We start from the raw sequence: 19,329 nt of genomic DNA, 5'->3' as shown, positions 1-19,329 counted from the left end.
GAGGGGCCGAGGGGGCCTTCTGGTGTGGGTACCGTGGGCCGCTCTGCACCCAGTACCTTCAGGAGTGCAGATGAGGGAAGGGCATTCCTGGCAGGATTTAGAAACAGAGGACCATTGAGTAGTTGCAAGGTCCGAGAGTAACCCCGGCCAGGCGGGACCTGTTGCCAAGCCAGCCTAGTGCTGCTAAAAACACGCTGCTGCCCCCCCGCCCTCGCCCGGGCTTTGCAAACCCTCCTTCCAATTCCCCACCCCGAAGCCCAAGAACCGAGCCTTGGGGTGGGTGCTGGTAGTCCCTGAGAGCATGAGAACAGCAGCTCCCGGGCGGTCTGTGCGCGGCAGCCATTGCGGACCTTCTCAGGGCCGCAGCGACAGGCCTCTATCTTCCCCGCCCCCTACTCTGGCTGGAGAGTGAGGGACGCGCGCGGAGTCCCACACCTGGCCCGTCTCCCGCTCCGGTCCACGGCGCCCAGGAGCGGCCATCTTCCACGCTGGGGCTGCCAGACTCCTGGGGCCCAAGCGCCCCCTTTGGGGAGTACCCGGCTCCACGAGAACCCGGCGGAAGGATGGGAGGTGTGTTTCCTTAGCGCGCGCGGCAGACCCTGCTCGCCACCGCTTGGATCTCCGCCGCGCTCCTGCCTCCCGGGCTCCAAAATCCGACCCCGCTAGCCAGGGGGCCCCCGCTGTCCTAAAGGAGGAGGATTTGGGGCGGGAGACGAGCGCAGGAGACGCGCTTTCCTTGCCTCCTGGATGCCCCACGCTCCATTCAGCGTTGGAGGTCTGGTTTGGAGCCCCGAGATCCGTGGCTTCTGACTCCGGCCTGCGGCACAGAAAGGTGGCAGCAGAGCCCCCACGCCCTTACCGTAGCATCTTCCCCCGCGTAGTGCCCGATGACCCGCTGGCCCCCTGGGTGCCGGCTGGACCATTTGGTGATGTTGTAGACCTTGCGGTCGATGACGAGCCACTTGTCCGTGCGCAGGTTGTGCTTCTGAATCTCCTCCCAGCTGAAGGTGGGCATGGGCGCCCCGCGCTCTGTGGCCCCCTCGCCCTGGTTCCCCCCTTTCCCCATGCTGCCTGCTGACCGGGATGCCGCGTGCACTGTGGCCTCCACGCCCGCAGCTCGAGTGTGCGGCCCGGGCCCTCCTGGCTTTCGGCTTTTGTCTTCTCCTACTCCCCCTCCCCCGGCGCCCCCTCCCCCAGCCTCCTCGCCCGAGCTAGGCAGTCTCCCCTGCCTTGCCTCCGACTCTCTCCGGCTTCCCAGTGCCCCCAAGCGGTCCCTTTCCTCCGCCCCTCCCTCCGCCCCTCCCTCCTCCCACCAGCCCGCCGTGGACTTTTCCCTCCTGGAAAAACTCCGGGGTCGCTCAGGACCTGGACGCCTACTCTGTCGGCCCCTCCGGCTCCCCCCGCCCACGGCTCCGCATCCTCCCGCGTTCCCCGCCGCCCGGGTTTCCACAGTGATCAGCAGAGCGCCTGCACCAATCCGGGCGCGTCGCCCCGCCTGCCATTGGCCCAGGAGGATCTTTCGAAGGCCAGCGGGCTGGAGCGGCGGTCCCCAGCTCCCCCGCCCGCGCGCCCGCGCAGAGTCTAGCCCAGCCGGGAGGCCGCTACGTGTCGGACCTCCTCCCTTCCCCGTCCTACCCCGCCCCCCGCAACGGCCCCGCTCGAGCCCCGGGGCGCTGTAGGAGATCCCAGAGGAGCGGGGGCGGAGGCTGGGCGCCGCGCGCTCCGGGGCATGCACCTGACATAGGAACGTTCACGGGCCACCCGGGTGACGCCCTTCCCCGGCCCGCCGGAATCGGGACGCGGGAGTCTCCGCATTGTCCGGGCTCTGCCCATTGGCGCTGTCCTGCAGCCTCCCTGGACAAACGAGACGGCCTCGGACTCGTCCAGGGCTCTGAACCCTGTGATCAGGCGCTCTCCGAAGAAAGAATTGCAGGACCTCGGCTCTGCTTCTTTGTGCTAGGCGCCATGGTGGTGGGGGGAGAGGGGAGGAGGCGCGGCGACGGGCGGGACACGGTCCTTGCCCTGTACACAGGCTAGTTGGGCGACCGGACAGGGAAGCCATACAGGACCGACCCCACACGACGCAGTGGACAGTAGTACCTGACAGACTCCAGGAAATAAAGATGGAGGCATTGAATGGCTAGGTTGGAGAGGCAGGTCCCCAGACTCCAGCTGGACGGAGCTGGCTGGGGAGTTAGTGCCCCGATCCCTGATCCTGAAGATGGACTGAGGCTAAGTGGAATTTAAGGATGAACAGAGGGAGGTGGGGGGTGAGGACAGCCTCGGGAATCAGGAGTTCATAAGCGGCCCTCCTATTTCAGTGGGATGATTTCTAGGTCCCCGAGTGCCGGCACACCCCCCCCCCCATTAGCTTCTCAGCCCAACCCTGTGAGGTGAATGGGTAGCAGGGCTAACTCCATCTTGAATTGATTGTGCCCTGAACACTTCTTTCTCCCTTGTTACTGCACAGTCCACCTGTTTGAGGGCTGTAAGCTCTGTTGCAGGAACGAGCTGACCTTTAGGTTTTAACAGGAACACTGAGTTAAGACAGAACACATTGCATGAAGTACATTAATCAGCATGTTCTCACGTGTTACTCCCTAAGCCCATGATAAGTTTAGGGTAACCAATTCTGTTTAGAGTTCCTTAGGGAACTTAAAGAACCTGGCACAGGTTTATTGAAGACACGTGATTGATTGTTCAAGCCTTGGTGGCACTTTCTTTTTCCTGTTTCCCTCCCTCTCTAAACACTCCTCATGGCACCGAGACGGGAAGATGGTTTTTCGGGACATCGGTCTACCCTCTTCTCGGTTAGCTGGCTTTCTCGGATACAGTTGCCTTTGCTGCCCTAACATCTTGTCTCTCACGGGCTTCTTATGGGGCGAGCAGAGCAGGCCTGTGTTCGAGGACAAAGAGGACCCACGTTGTTCTATTGAACTATAACCTGGAGAGACCGAGGTTGAAGAAAGACGAACGAGGCAGGTGCTTGTGGCTAGCCACTCGCACAGCCGGGAACCTTCCAGACATCACCCTGCCTCTCTCCTAATGAGGTCGGTGGAGAGGAGCCATGTAGGAAACTTTGCTGGGCAGCAACCTAAAGCAGGGCTGGTAGGAAGATTACTCTAGCAGCTGGTGGGGACGGGAGCGGGGCGTGGGACAGTGGAGGCCACACGGGGTCCCCTTCGTGCCATTGTCACGGTGGTCAGCCTCCTAAGTAGCGGTCCTGGGAGCGGTTCTAAGTGTACTTCGTCCATGTCATGAACTACAACGGGAAGAGAACAAGGCCGCTGTGGCTTTAAAGAGAAGCAGCAGACATCCGAGCCAGAAAGCTGGGCTCACGGGGTAAAAGAGGATGAAACAAGGACCCCCGGGGGTGAGTACTGACTTTTATGTCCGCTAAAGGTGTACTGAAACAGTAAGCAGCACTTGATCTTAGCCAAAAGTCCGAGAAGCGATTGAAACAGTAAGCAAGACTGTGATTTTTTTTTTTTCCAAAAGTGGGCTTGTCACAAATATATAGATAACGTTAGTGAAAAAATGTAAAAGGTCAGGGAACTCGGGAGTGATAATCCAAACGGGAGAATTGGGGACTCTCTCATGGAGGAGACTTGCGGGCTAGGAGCAGACCATGAGAAGGTGCCGAGTCTAAAAGGCAGTGAGTCCAGCTGAGGCTGGGCACGAAGGGGGGACCAGCCAGAGTGTGGGGTGCCCAGCAGATCCTATCATAACGCCTCCCAGAGTAGGGGCAGAAAGGCATTTGCCGAAAACATGAATGAGTGTGTGAATGATTGAGTGGATGGATGGATGGATGGATGAGGAAGAACAGAGGGGAATGGGGTCAGCCACAGTTCTCGGAAGACCTGCCACGAGCTGGGTTCAAATTGGGAAAAGGCTTGCATGCTTTGCAAAGGACGGAGAACTTTATCGTGGGGGAGGCGGGGAGATTCATTAGGCAGAAATGTTGGCTATGCCCAGATCCAGAAGAGACCTCGGGAGGCAAGCTCAGGCTGGGATACCGTGTGGGAGGCCAGGGTGGGGGGACCCCGTGGCAGTCCAGAAGAGACTAGAGGAACACCTGAAGCCAGAGGGAGCCCATGGCAAGCAGACGCCGCCTCGTCCTCATCTGCCCTTCTCTTGCTCTGTTATTTATTGCTGTCACTACTTGGAGGGGCCGATGAGACTGTTCCCCTAGAGAAAACCCCCCAGTACCTGGCGGATCCCGGAGCCACTTAGGAAAAGGGGTGATCTCTGAGAGGGTTGAGGTTCCCATGGTTTTCCCCTGCCCCCAAAGAATCCCTCCTCCCCAGGACAGCAGCTTCCTGGGGATTCTGCCAGGACCTCACTGTGATCGTTGTTCTTTATCAGGAACAAGAGAAGAGCCAGGGTGGCAGGGCGCCCAGGTCCTCCCTGCCAGCCAAGTGGGCGAAAGGCTGGGCAGAGTGAGGGGGTGGTGACTTAGGAGAAAGGGCCTGAGGGCGAAGCCCATGCAACCAGTTGCCACCAGTCCCCAAGGAACGACTGGGAGGGGGTGGGAGGCTGCTTTGGGTCTGTGCTCACAGGGGCTCTCTGCTGGTGGTAGGGCGGGCTCACGGGAGTGAAGAGACTGGTTCTTCAGAGGGAGAGTGAATGTGGAAAATGACTGCAGCGTGGAGGGGCAGACACGCTGGGGTGGGGGTGGTGAGGACAGGGGACAGGGTTCTGACACAGCCCCGCAGAGGCGGAGGGCCAGTGGCAGAAGCATACACTCCTTCTGATGCCGTCCAGCTCTTCCTTTCCCTGGTTGATAAAGATGGCCAAGGCACCACTCATCTTTTTTTTTAAACATTTAAAAAAAAAGATTTTATTTATTTATTTATTTGACAGAGAAAGAGAGAGAGAGAGCGCGCGCACAAGTAGGCAGAGTGGCAGGCAGAGGGAGAGGGAGAAGCAGACTCCCTGCTGAGCAAGTAGCACAATGGTGAGACTCAATCCCGGAACCCTGGGATCACGACCTGAGCCAAAGGCAAACACTTAACCTACTGGGCCACCCAGGTGCCCAAGCCGTGGTTCTTATTTTTCACAGTCCACGTGTTTTCAGGTTTTGTGAATGAATACTCAACCCTCTCTGGGTGTCCTTCCTGTCTCCCATTCATTTCTGTGATCATTATAATCTTCAGTTTTCAGAGTGGTGGTAACGATCTCTCGTTGTCGGCCTGTCACGTTAGGGTGTCCAAAGGACTCTCATACGGTGGACAACGGCACTTGGCATGATCCCCAGAACAAAGGAGCCATTCAAAGGAGTTCTGAGCTTTCTTCTTCTGGATCTCATTCCGCAGCAAGGCCAAAAGTGGTTATTTTGATTCCATCTTTGCAGATGTGGACACAGACACTGGCCCCCTCAGCCAGCAGATAGCAGACTGAGTCTAGGTCCTGCTCCCATCAAACCTTCTAGAACCCTCTCTGAAGGGTCTCTAGCAAGTCCAATCACATTTTCTCAGACCTCACAGAGACTTCTGGCAAGCTGACATCCTTTCCTCTTGCCATGCCAGCCACTCTGGGTTCTTTGGCAACACACACCCAATTCTACTGTTGGACCACATCCGTTTTTGTCTCCATTTTCTCATCTTCCTTCTCCTCCTCCCCTCTAAATGTTCTTGGCCCTTAGCTCACTGAATAGTTTCTCCTTTGGGGGCCCCATTCGGGATGTGACCACATCGGAGATGACTTTGTTCTCAAATCTACATCCACTGACTTCCCATACAGGCAAATCTGAAAGTCCCACTAGCACCACAGACTCAACAAAAACTCCCAAAGTCAAGAATTAATGTCTCAGCAGATGTGTCCTTTGGACCTAGTCAGGTCTCACCTTCACTGTTTTTTTTTTTTTTTTAGATTTTTATTTATTTATTTGATAGGCAGAGAGAGATCACAAGTAGGCAGAGAGGCAGGCAGAGAGAGAGGGGGAAGCAGGCTCCCCGCTGAGCAGAGAGCCCGATGTGGGGCTTGATCCCAGGACCCTGAGATCATGACCTGAGCTGAAGGCAGAGGCTTAAACCACTGAGCCACCCAGGCACCCCTCACCTTCACTGTTTTTGATGCAAAAGTGAGTTTGCCATCTTCCCTTCTGAACGTCAGCCCTTCCTTTTAATTTCTATTAATTCCTCTTCTATTAATAGAAATGAATATAAGCAGAATTTTATATTAATAGAAATTGTAAGTTCTATTAATTTCTATTAATTTCTATCAATTAACTTTAATTTCCATTAATTAATCATTTCTATTAATGACACCACTTTGCTTCCTGTCACTTGGGCTCAGAATCTCAGAATGTCTTTTACTTCTCTTCTCTTGCTTCCCACCTTTGCAAAGAAAAGCCATTGTGTTCATCAGATTCTACCTCCGACAGTGCTTCCCATCTGTCCCTTTTATTCTGTTGCCACTGCCGCTGTCCGGGTGGAGACACTTGCCACCGCTTGCGCCATGGCTATGTCGTTTTGCTGAGTGAGACTCCCACCCATGGGTTCTTGTTGCCGTGTGACTTAAGCAGGGGTGGGGTGAGGAAGGAACGCATGTAAGTATTAATAATCTTCCCCAAGGCGTTGGTCTTGTCTGCAGCTGCAACCCAAATGGCTATAAAAGCAGAGGCGAGGACGCTAGGGAGATATTGCCTTATTTTTGTGCAAAGTCATTGTAGGAATGTCCCACGTATTTCTGATCACGAAACCAGCTGATGACGAGGAAGATGGATGTTGTTCGTGCAAAAGGTGTCCTCCCTGGTCTGCAGATTGAAAGAAGGAATAAGGAAGGATAAATGGGGGGGAGTCAGACTTGTTCAGTAAGTCCTAGAATCTCCTTGAGACCGCAGAAGAACGAACCCAATGATACGTATAAAAAGAAGGCTTACTTTACAGAGCGGGAAAGCAGGGGGAGAATGAACAGGCAATGCCTTCTGTGGAATACGTACTTGGGGAACCTGGGCTGGGTGGGGTGTGTCGAATCTCTGATTCTCACAGGAGACAAGATCATCGTGTGCACTTTTACCGTGTGTCTCTCATCAGTGGCCTGATGGACCACAAGCCAGACCCCAGAGAATACAGGATTAGAAGGTCTGGATTCAGGGCACGCGGCTGGCTCAGTCAGTGAAGCATGCGACTTTTGATCTCCAGATCATGAGTTCAAGTCCCACACTGGGGATAGAGATGACTTCATAATTTTTTAAAAAGGAAGCCTGGATTCTAGTCCAAGCTCTGGCCCCTACTAGCTGTGTGACCTTCCTTGACCAAGTCACTCTTTCTTTGAGCCTCAGTTTCCCCATCTGTCAAATGGAGGTAATAACTACCTCACAGGATTATAAAAATAAAAATCAGATAAATACAATAAAAACTAAAAACACTTGACAGTTTATGAAGTAATATACCCAATATAAGGGACTTATTCTTTAAAAAAAAAAAGATTATATTTATTTATTTGACAGAGAGCACACAGAGGGACAGGGAGTAGTACATTTCCTGTGGAGCAGGGATCTGGATGCAGGACTCGATCCCAGGACCCAGGGATCACAACCTGAACCGCAGGCAGATGCTTAACTGAGCCACCAGGTGCCCCAGGGATTATCTTATTTCTGTTGTTATTCAATCAGAAGTGGCAGTCAATACCTGTTTCTCTGGCTACCAGTGCTGATAACTGATGTTTCTTGAGTTTTACTATACGCTAAACCCTGTGTTAAATCTCTTGAACCCATTACCTGTTTTAATCCTCTTAACAAGTCTGCAAGAACCCCAAAGACACAAAGGCTCAGAGGGCTTAAGGAACTTGCCCAAGATCCCATAGCTTCTAAGCAGAGATAGGATTTGGCTCTTGCTCTTTGCACCAAATTACACTGCCTTGATGCGAGGAGCATCCAAAACAATGAAACCTAAAACCATTGATTCATTTATGCAACAGCTACTCGTTGAGAGCCCACTCCTGCCAGGCTCAGAGTGAGCCAGCCAGCAGTGTCTTAGGGCTGAGTGGTCCTCCGCCAGGTGGAAGAGCAGCCCTCGAGACCTTAGGTTCTGCTTTCAAGTTCGTAAGTTCAAGTACATTTGCTCGTTCCATCATATCATGGTCTTTAGAGCCGGAAGGACCTCATTATACCAACGAAATGGCTAAGGCCCAGAAAGGACAAGGGGCTTGACCAAGGGCACGGAGCAGATTAGTAGCCAACCGAGAAATTCAGGTTTTCTGACTCAGCCATCAGTGCCTTTCGTGTATGATCTCAATAACAGCAACAACCAAGACAAAAAACATGGCGGGACCCGATTCACCACCACAGATCCTACACATGCATTTGTATGTGATGCTTATGGAGTCCAGGAGCTCTGAAGTGTCAGAGCCGGGGCTCTGAAGGCTCCTCCTGCCCTCACCCTTTGCTGCATCTGGGCTCTGTCCCCTCACCTTGCAGCGACCCAGGGTTGGAGGCATCACACCACTTGGAGTGAGGACTTGCGGGGGCCTTAGCCGACTCCCCGGTCCCCAGCCCCAGCCTCTGGCTCACTGCACACACCTGGTTGGTGCACTAACATCAGATGATTTAAAGGAGGAAATGCACAAATGGGTGTGATCGTACCATCCCCATTTTATAGTTGAGGAAATCAAAGCCCAGTGAAGTTAAGAAACTGGCATAATTGGGATTTGACTTTCAGGTCTAATTCCAAAGTACAAACTCTCCAACCCAGCATTGCTTCAGGCAACTCAAGTTCAAGCCTACACCCTCTCCTCCTCTAAAAGATCCCTAGGTGCCAGCTGAGCGCCACCTCCGAGTGTATCTGCAGTGTGTTTCCTCTGCCCTCCAGCAGGTACCATCCGAGGCTAGCCAGATGGGTCTCTCTGCCAGAGTTCCACTGATGGCATGTCAGGTCCTCTGAGATCCAGCGCCTGCCTCCCTCTCCTGGGCTCGCCCTCCCCGACCTTGCCTGCCTGCATCTCCTGCAGGACCTCAGGATCTGGCTTTTGAGTCACTGTCACTGTGGCCAAGTGGGAAGATCCCTGCTCTGTGCTCCCACAACCAGCATCGTCCGTCATACATCTGAGACCTGTTGACTCTGGGGGCGGGGGGGCGCAGACTCTGGCTCCGAGTGGAAGCCCAGGCGTGGGGCACACATTGCACGTGCTCACCACACGTGTGGGCCCACTCCAGGGGGAGCTTCAGGGAAGGATGTCAGAGCAGTGCGGTGTCATGTCTGGTAACCCCATCACGGAGCCCAGCGGCCAGGTCCCCTCCTCAAGGAAGCACAGGGCCATGCCTTTGGGCCAGAAGACCACCCCTCCCATCCCACCTTCTCCTCTCCGGTGCTTGCCGTGTGCCCATGGGCAAGTCACTTCGTTCATTCATTCAGCATTTAGAAGGGTGGTGATGGCTTCACCGTGTGTCCCCTGAGCCAAGCTGCACTACATTCCTCAGAACTTCCTTCCCTCCAGGGTATTGGTCACGTGGGCGCTGGATTTGGGGGGGTAGGTTTGTTATACTCTGAAGGCAGGAAGGGCTGGCTCCGCCACTCAGGAGCTCTCTGATCAAGCCCGGCGGCTTACTCTGTGACAGGTGCCTCCTCCGAGGCACTGGAGACAGGAAAATAAACAAATTCTCCTTCTGGCTGTTGGATTCCCCGTCTGCTGAATTGGGGAGGAGGGATGAGTCCATGAAATAAGACTGCCATCTGCTCTATCAAATGTCGGAGTGGACGAGCCCCCCGTGAAAGGCACAAGAAAGCGCCCACTGTCGCTGTAGGAGGGCCGGGGAGACCGGGAACCCCCAGAAGCTAGGTTTCACTGACCTTGAGGTACGTCTGCTCAGGGCTAAAAAGAGAGACCTTTGGGCTCCGTCCACCAGTGAGTCCAGACCAACAGCCCCATGTGAGTCGTCTTTCTTTAATCCTGAGGTCGAAGACCTTCCGTGCCTTGTATGGGAGGTGGCAGGCACGCAGCCTCTACCCTGCGCTTCTCAAGTGATTGGTGGTGAAGGACCACCTTTTTATATATATTATTTATTTATTTATTTGAGAGAGAGAGAGAGAGAGTGAGAGAGAGCATGAGAGGGGAGAAGATCCGAGGGAAGAGCAGACTCCCCGTGGAGCTGGCAACCCGATGCGGGACTCAATCCCGGGATTCCAGGAGCATGACCGGAGCTGAAGATAATTGCTTAACCAACTGAGCCACCCAGGTGCCCAAGGACCAGCTTTTAAAAAAAAAAAAAAAATTCCCATCCATCGCAGACGGACCCTTCAGTAAAATACGGTAAAAGTGAATCATTAGGAAAAAAAAAAAAAAAGGCACTTAAAACAAAAAACAAACAAACTAAAAAAACCCCACTGTCTAAGGCCGGACTTTTTTATTATCAGAGTTAGTAGGCATAAAACTTCTCCACAGAGTTCCTATAAACATTTCCAAAAGTTTGCTTTCACTTCCCGTATTGCCTTTAGCTCCACCAGGTAATGATTTGCGGACAGGTGCTGACATGGGGAGGCCCCTTAGAGGGGGTCTGTGGCGCCCGAGGAACCAGGGGCACAGACCCTGTGCCCCAATGCGTCTGCACAGCGGCTGAGACCCCTTTTGGTGCAGGAAGAAGAGAATAGACCTCAGAGCCTTGCTCTGTGAACTTCCTTTTAGCCCGACCCTCTCTGGCTCCTGGTTTCTTATCTGTAAAATGGGGTGCTGTCAGGGACATAAGGTGAGCCTTGTTGAGGGGGGCATCTTGTAAACTCTCCGCCCATGTGGGGAGACCTGCAGAGCCTGAGCTGGATTCAGCGGCATCAGTAGCCGGGCAAAGGGCTCTTGAAGGAACACACTTTGGGAGTCCTGGGGCAGACAGAGGGCTGGAGAGAGTGGCGTCTTGCTTAGCGTAGTTAAAGGATGGTTTTTAGGAGCTCTGTCTGAGACTAAGGGCACGTGGGCCTCGGGGCCCAGAAACCCAGCAAGATACAGAGAGGAGAAGGGCTTGAACCGCCTTCCTGAGACACCACCGGGGCTTGCGACAATGGTGAGGTTTATGGTACCCTGTGGGTTTAGCTCTCAAGGCTTCTGCTACTCTGAGAGTCTGGGAAGGTTGTGACCTTGGGAAGCACAGGGTTTCCCGAAGCACTGGCTGAGCTGAGGTGATCTCAGCAAAGGTTGTTCTTCCGGGAAGCAAAAGTGGACGTGTGGATGGGGCGTCTGGATGACCCAGTCCGTGAAGCATCTACCTTCTGCCCAGGCCGTAGTCCCGGGGTCCTGGGTTCGAGTTCTGAGTCAGGATCCCTGCTGGGCAAAGGAGTCTGCTTCTCCCTCTCCCTTTGCCCCTGCTTGTGTGCTCTCTCTCTCGCTCGCTCTCTCTCTCAAATAAGTAAATGAAATCTTAAAAAAGAAAAAAGTGGACATGTGGGTTAAGTCACAGGAGATACCCTCTGTGGGCCCTGTAAGGACTGGGGAGACTCTGATTTCCAGCATCCATGCTCAACGGGGCAGGAGCACAGCCAAGGGGGCAAAAATTGCTTCTTGGGGGAGGGACAAAAAGGATCTTGCTCTTTTTTTTTTTTTTTATGGTGGGGGAGGGACAGAGGGAAAGAGAATCTTTTTTTTTTTAATTTTTTAAAAAGGTTTTATTTATTTATTTATTTGGCACAGAGAGAGAGAGATCACAAGTAGGCAGAGAGGCAGGCGGGGTGGGGGGGGAAGCAGACTCCCTGCTGAGCAGGGAACCCGATATGGGACTCGACCCCAGGACCCTGAGATCATGACCTGAGCCCACGGCAGAGGTTTAACTGACTGAGCCATCCAGACGCCCCCAGAATCTTGCTCTTTCTATATATAAACACGAATACAGAGACAGTAGGTAATCAGCTATCTGCAGCATTCAGCTTTTAAGTGGGATTAGGACTGGGGGAAGGGCGATGTCTAAACGGGCTCTTGAGGGTACAATAACGAAGAAAGGGTTTGGGCCCAACATACTGTGGTTCTATAGAAAGATGCAATGGGACAGTGAAATCCACTTATACCCAGGTACAAATCCCAAACTCCTAAGCACCCTGCAGATGGGGACCTCACGGGCGCCTGGGGTCCTTCTAATGCCCGCCATTCTTCAGCATCAGACTGCTCTCCTCCAAAGCCCTGATCTGTCCACACGTCACTCCTCGGCCGTCTTGAGAAGCTGCCAGTTTCAGAGGCGTGGTACAGACTGGTTAGCTCTCATGAGCCAAGTGCCTGCTCCCATACCAGTTTCTGGAATGGCACACAAGCCACCAGCTAAATTCCCTCCTCACCCCGTGTCCCGCCACACAAGGAGCTCCTGTGCACAGCGCTATTTCCAGACTTCCTCTCCCTCCTGGCACAGAACCTCCTGACTCTCCCGACACATTCAGCCAGAGCGATCCTAAAATATCCTTCGGGTCCCAGCACTCGCCTGTTTAAAACCTTTTCCATGGTACTTAGAATGGCCCAAAGGTCTCACTCCATGATTGCTTTCTGGTTTTGAAAAGTCAAGTTCTTTCCTGTGTCATGGCCTTGGCCCAAACTTCTGGCTTTGCCTAAAAATGTTCCTCCTGGGGTGCCTGGGTGGCTCAGTGGGTTAAGCCTCTGCCTTTGACTCAAGTCTGATCCCAGGGTCCTGGGGTTGAGCCCCACATTGGGCTCTCTGCTCAGCAGGGAGCCTGCTTCCCTGCCCCTTGCCTGCCTCTCTGCCTGGTTGTGATCTCTCTGTCAAATAAATAAATTAAATATTTAGGGGGGGGAAAATGTTTCTCGTCTCCCCCTGCCTTCATCGGAGTCAAAGGTCATAGTTCAGAGAAGTTTGGTGTGACCACTCCCTCCTGCCCTATTGTCCAGCACTCAGTTTTCCTTCCTTCAGAGCCCTTGTCACATGGTGACTGGAATGCCCTCATTCCTCTAGAGCCAGTGGCCTTTTGGGGTTTTCCAGCCCCCGGGGCTGCCCACCACTGCCCACATCTGTCCAGATGCCTGACAAGTGACTGACAAGTGGGGGAAAGAGAGGGGGCAGGGCTGTGATCTGTCCCAGTTCCGTGACACTCGACATGTCATTTCACTCCCCGAGCCTGTTCAGCTGCACAAACAGAAAAGTCCTTCTTTTCCTGCCTCCCTTATGGCTTTCCTGACAAGAAGAAATAAAGAAATGACTTTTGTCAAAAAAGTATTTTTAAGAATTTAATTCTTAAGCATAAAATAAATATATTTTATGTTTATTTTATGATATGTTTATGTTTATGATATGTTTATGATATATTTTATTTAAGTAAAAATAAACAGGTTCCTCTTTGGTTAAAAAAAAAAAAAAGACTCTGACAACAAACCTCTCTCTCTCCCTCCCTCCTTGCGTCCCTCAGATAACAATCCTACCAGCCTGGCACTTCCCTAGGCCTTGGGTACGCTGCGGTAAACCTGATGGATTTGCTCCTTCCCACAGAGGGATCTTACGTGTACAGCCGCAATGTCCCGTGGCACTTTTTGGAATAACGGAACTTTAGTCACTGCTGATCACATGGAGGCTACTGAGCTCTTGAAACCAGCCCAGTGTAAGCAAAGATCTAAATTCTTTAAAAAAAAAACAAAACTTTTAAAAAACATATTATGTCTCATTTGCCCCAGGGGTACAGATCTGTGAATCGTCGTGCCTACACATTTCAGAGCGCTCACCACAACACATACCCTCCTTCCCAATGTCCATAACCCCACCACCCTCTCCACACCCCAGGCAACCCTCTGTTTTGTAAGATTGAGTTTTGTAAGATGTTGTAAGATTAAGTTTCTTATGGTTTGTCTCCTTCCCAATCCCATCTTGTTTCATTTTATCCTTCCCTACCACCCAAACCCACCACTTCACCTCTCATATTCCTCATATCAGGGAGATCATATTATAATTCTCTTTCTCTGATTGACTTATTTCGCTCAGCATAATACCCTCTAGTTCCATCCACGTCATCACAAATGGCAAGAGTTCATATCTTTTGATGGCTGCATAGTATTCCATTGTATATATATATATACCACCTCTTCTTTATCCATTCATCTGTTGATGGACATCTAGGTTCTTTGGCTATTGTGGACATTGCTGCTATAAACAATTGGGTGCATGTGGCCCTTTGGGTCACTACATTTGTATCTTTAGGGTAAATGCCCAGTACTGTGATTGCTGGGTCATAGGGTAGCTCTATTTTCAACTTTTTGAGGAACATCCATGCTGTTTTCCAGAGTGGCTATACCAGCTTGCATTCCCACCAACAGTGTAGGAGGGTTCCCCTTTCTCCACATCCTCGCCAACATCTGTTGTTTCCTGACTTGTTAATGTTAGCCATTCTGACTGGTGTGAGGTGGTATCTTATTGTGGTTTTGATTTTTATTTCCCTAATGCCGAGTGATGTGGAGCACTTTTTCATGTGTCTATTGGCCATCTGGATGTCTTTTTTGCAGAAATGTCTGTTCATGTCCTCTGCCCATTTCTTAATTAGATTATTTGTTCTTTGGGTGTTGAGTTTGATAAGCTCTTTATATATTTTGGATGCTAGACCTTTATCTGATATGTCATTTGCAAATATCTTCTCCCATTCTGTCAGTTGTCTTTTGGTTTTGTTGACTATTTCCTTTGCTGTGCAAAAACTTTTGATCTTGATGAAGTCCCGGTAGTTCATTTTTACCCTTGCTTCCCTTGCCTTTGGCAATGTTTCTAGGAAGAAATTGCTACAGCTGAGGTCAAAGAGGTTGCTGCCTGAGTTCTCCTCAAGGATTTTAATGGATTCCTTTCTTACACTGAGGTCCTTCATCCATTTTGAGTCTATTTTCATGTGCTGCATAAGGAAATGGTCCAGTTCCATTTTTCAGCATGTGGCTGTCCAATTTTCCTAACACCATTTGTTTAAGAGACTGTCTTTATTCCATTGGACATTCTTTCCTGCTTTGTCAAAGATTAGTTGACCATCGAGTTGAGGGTCTATTTCTGGGTTTCTCTATTCTTTTCCATTGATCTATGTGTCTGTTTTTGTGCCAGTACCATACTGTCTTGATGATGACAGCTTTGTAATAGAGCTTGAAGTCTGGAATTCTGATGTCTCCAACTTTGGCTTTCTTTTTCAACATTCCTCTGGCTATTCGAGGTCTTTTCTGGTTCCATATAAATCTTAGGATTATTTGTTCCATTTCTTTGAAAAAGATTGATGGTATTTTGATAAGAATTGCATTAAACATGTAGATTGCCTTAGATTGCACAGACATTTTTCACAATATTTGCTCTTCCAAACCATGAGCATGAAACACTTTTCCATTTCTTGTTTCTTCCTCAATTTCTTTATAGTTCTTTATAGTTTTCTGAGTATAGATTAGTATAGATTCTTTGCCTCTTTGGTTAGGTTTATTCCTAGGTATCTTATGGTTTGGGGTGCAATTGTAAATGGGATTGACTCTTTAATTTCTCTTTCTTCTGTCTTGTTGTTGGTGTAAAGAAAAGCAAGTGATTTCTGTGCATTGATTTTATATCCTGACATTTTACTGAATTCCTGTACAAGCTCTAGCCGATTTGAAGTGGAGTCTTTTGGGTTTTCCACATATAGTATCATATCATAGGCAAAGAGTGATAGTTTGACTTCTTCTTGGCCAATTTGGATCCCTTTAATTTCTTTTTGTTGTCTGATTGCTGAGGCTAGGACTTCTAGTACTATGTTGAATAGCAGTGGTGATAATGGACATCCCTGCCGTGTGCCTGACCTTAGCAGAAAATTTCTCAGCATTTCTCCATTGAGAATGATATTTGTGGTGGGTTTTTCACTGATGGCTTTGATGATAGTGAGGTATGTACCCTGTATTAAAGAGTTTTGATCATGAAAGGATGCTGTACTTTGTCAAATGCTTTTTCAGCATCTATTGAGAGTATCAGATAGTTCTTGTTCTTTCTTTTATTAATGTATTGTACCACATTGATTTGTGGATGTTGAACCAGGCTTGCAGCCCAGGAATAAATCCCACTTGGTCGTGGTGAATAATCCTTTTAATGTACTGTTGGATCCTACTGGCTAGTATTTTGGTGAGAATTTTCACATCTGTGTTCATCAAGGATATTGGTCTGTAATTCTCTTTTTTGATGGGGTCTTTGGTTTTGCGATCAAGGTAATGCTGGCCTCATAAAATGAGTTTGAAGTTTCCCCTCCATTTCTATTTTTTGGAACAGTTTCAGGAGACTAGGTATTAGCTCTTCTTTAAATGATTGGTAGAATTCCCCTGGGAAGTCTTCTGGTGCTGGGCCCTTGTTTGTTGCGAGATTTTTGATGACTGCTTCAATCTCCCTACTGGTTATGGGTCTGTTCAGGTTTTCTATTTCTTCCTGGTTCAGTTGTGGTAGTTTATAGATCGCTAAGAATGCATCCATTTCTTCCAGATTGTCAAATTACTGGCGCATTGTTGCTCATAATATGTTCTTACAATTGTTTGTATTTCTTTGGTGTTGGTTGTGATCTCTCCTTTTTCATTCATGATTTTATTTATTTGGGTCCTTTCTCTTCTCTCTTTGATAAGTCTGGTCAGGGGTCAGACTTATCAAAGAACAGTATAGAAAGCCTAAACCCAGCAGGAGTTAGGCTTTCTAGGCAATCTTAATAAGATTGACCAATCTTACTAAGTCTTTCAGAGAACCAGCTCCTAGTTTTATTGATTTGTTCTACTATTTTTTTGGTTTCTATTTCATTGATTTTTGCTCTGATCTTTATTATTTCTCTTCCCCTGCTGGGTTTAGGCTTTCTATGCTGTTCTTTCTCCAACTCCTTTAGGTATCGAGTTAGGTTGTGTATTTGAGACCTTTCTTGTTTCTTGAGAAAGGCTTGTATCACTCTATACTTCCCTCTCAGGACTGCCTTTGCTGTGTCCCACAGATTTTGAACAATTGTGTTTTCATTATCATTTGTTTCCATGAATTTTTTCAATTCTTCTTTAATTTCCTGGTTGACCCATTCATTCTCTAGTAGGATGCTGTTTAGTCTCCATGTATTTGTGTTCTTTCCAAATTTCCTCTTGTGATTGAGTTCTAGCTTCAGAGGATTGTGGTCTGAAAATATTCAGGGAATGATCCCAATCTTTTGGTACCAGTTGAGACCTGATTTGTGACCCAGGATGTGATCTACTCTGAAGAATGTTCCATGTGTACTAGAGAAGAATGTGTATTCTGTTGCTTTGGGATAGAATGTTCTGAATATATCTGTGATGTCCATCTGGTCCAGTGTGTCATTTAAGGCCTTTATTTCCTTGTTGATCTTTTGCTTGGATAATCTGTCCTTTTCAGTGAGGAGGGTGTTAAAGTACCCTACTATTATTGTATTATTGTTGATATGTTTCTTTGATTTTGTTATTAATTGGTTTATGTAGTTGGCTGTTCCCATGTTAGGGGCATGGATATTTAAAATTGTTAGATCTTCTTGTTGGACAGACCCTTTGAGTATGATACAGTGTCCTTCCTCATCTCTTATAGTCTTTGGCTTAAAATCTAATTTATCTGATATAAGGATTGCCACCCCAGCTTTCTTTTGATGTCCATTATCATGGTAAATTGTTTTCCACCCCCTCACTTTAAATCTGGAGGTGTCTTTGGGTCTAAAATGCTTGTAGAACGGCATATTGGTAGGTATTGTTATTTTATCCATTATGATACCCTGTGTCTTTTAATTGGGGCATTTAGCCCCTTTACATTCAGAGTAACTATTGAGATATATGAATTTGGTGCCATTGTATTGCCTGTAAGGTGACTGTTACTGTATATTTTCTCTGTTCCTTTTTGGTCTACTACTTTTAGGCTCTCTCTTTGCTTAGAGGACCCCTTTCAATATTTTCTGTAGGGCTGGTTTGCTGTTTACGAATTTTTTTAGTTTTTGTTTGTCCTGGAAGCTTTTTATCTCTCCTTCTGTTTTCAATGATACCCTAGCTGGATATAGTAATCTTGGCTAAATATTTTTCTTGTTTAGTGCTCTGAATATATCATGCCAGTTCTTTTTGGCCTGCTAGGTGTCTGTGGATAACTCTGTTGCCAATCTAGTATTTTTACCATTGTATGTTACAGACTTCTTGTCCTGAGCAACTTTCAGGATTTTCTCTTTGTCACTAAAATTTGGAGGTTTTATTATTAGATGATGGGGTGTGGACCTATTTTTATTGATTTTGAGGGGGGTTCTCTGTGCCTTCTGCATTTCGATGCTTGTTCCCTTTGTTATGTTAGAAAAATTCTCTACTATAATTCGCTCCAATATACCTTCTGCCTCCCTCTCTCTTTTTCTGGAATCCCAATTATTCTAATATTGTTTCATCTTATGGTATCACTTATCTTTCAAATTCTCCCCTGGTGGCCCAGTAGTTGTTTGTCTCTCTTTTGCTCAGCTTCTTTATTTTCCATCATTTGATCTTCTATATCACTAATTCTCTCTTTTGCCTCATTTATCCTAGCAGTAAGAGCCTCCATTTTTTATTGCACCTCATTAATAGCTTTTTAAATTTCAGCTTGGCTAGATTTTAGTTCTTTTATTTCTCCAGAAGGGGCTTTTACTTCTCCAGACAGGGTTCCTCGAATACCTTCCATACTTTTTTTGTAGCCCAGCTAGCACCTTAAGAATCGTCATTCTGAACTCTAGATCTGACATATTACCAATGTCTATATTCATTAGGTCCCTGGCCTTTGGTACTGCCTCCTGTTCTTTTTTTGTGGTGAGTTTTTCCATCTTATCATTTTATCCAGATAAGAATATATGAACAAGAGAATAAAATACTAAAAGGGTAGTATTGATCAGTGAACTTGATTTTAGCTGGATTTCTTGCTGATCTTCTGGGGGAGGGGCCTGTACCCCTGATTCTCAAATGTCTTTGCCTGAGGCGGAATTGTACCACCCTTGCCAGGGGCCAGGCTGAGTAATCTGTTCGAGTTCACTCTGGGAAGTTTTTGTTCCCTGAAGCCTGTCCATGGAGCTCTGGAGGACGGAAATGAAAATGGCGGCCTCCCAATCTCAGGCCCAGAGGAGCCGAGAGCTCAGGGCCCCACTCCTCAGTGTACCCTTGGAGAAAAGCACTCAATCACTCCCGTCTCCCTGGTCTCCAGCTACACTCCAAGTTCACCTGGCTTGTGACTGAGTGTCTCTGTCTCTGGCACATAGGCCTGTTTGGAGTCTCCAAACCCAGCAGATTCCTGCATCCAGAGAAGGAAGGTGAGTCTCCCCAGATGTGCCACTTGTGGGGTCCCTGCTTATAGAGGGACAGATCACAGTTTAAGGTAACCCCGAGCTGAGAGCTCACTCCTCGGCTCTGTCTCTGTAGCTGGCTTCCCCACTCTGATACCCCAGGAGCTCTGCTACACTCAGACACCCCCAA

At 49.0% G+C, this 19,329-nt stretch overlaps 1 protein-coding gene across 1 annotated transcript in view; it reads right to left on the bottom strand.

The window, feature by feature from the left end:
* Positions 1-1,175, bottom strand: part of FADS2 (fatty acid desaturase 2) — a 31,293-nt gene extending 30,118 nt beyond the window's left edge. The window contains exon 1 of the mRNA XM_044259436.1: positions 860-1,175. Coding sequence (XP_044115371.1) covers positions 860-1,066 — 207 coding nt within the window. The 5' untranslated portion in view covers positions 1,067-1,175. The remainder of the gene's footprint in view (positions 1-859) is intronic.
* Positions 1,176-19,329: the final 18,154 nt, after the last annotated feature.

This window comes from Neovison vison, chromosome 7 (genome assembly GCF_020171115.1).
Source record: "Neovison vison isolate M4711 chromosome 7, ASM_NN_V1, whole genome shotgun sequence".
NCBI classification, from domain to species: Eukaryota; Metazoa; Chordata; class Mammalia; order Carnivora; family Mustelidae; genus Neogale; species Neogale vison.
Note: the sequence above shows the minus strand (reverse complement) of the source record. Positions and strands in the feature narration are given on the sequence as shown.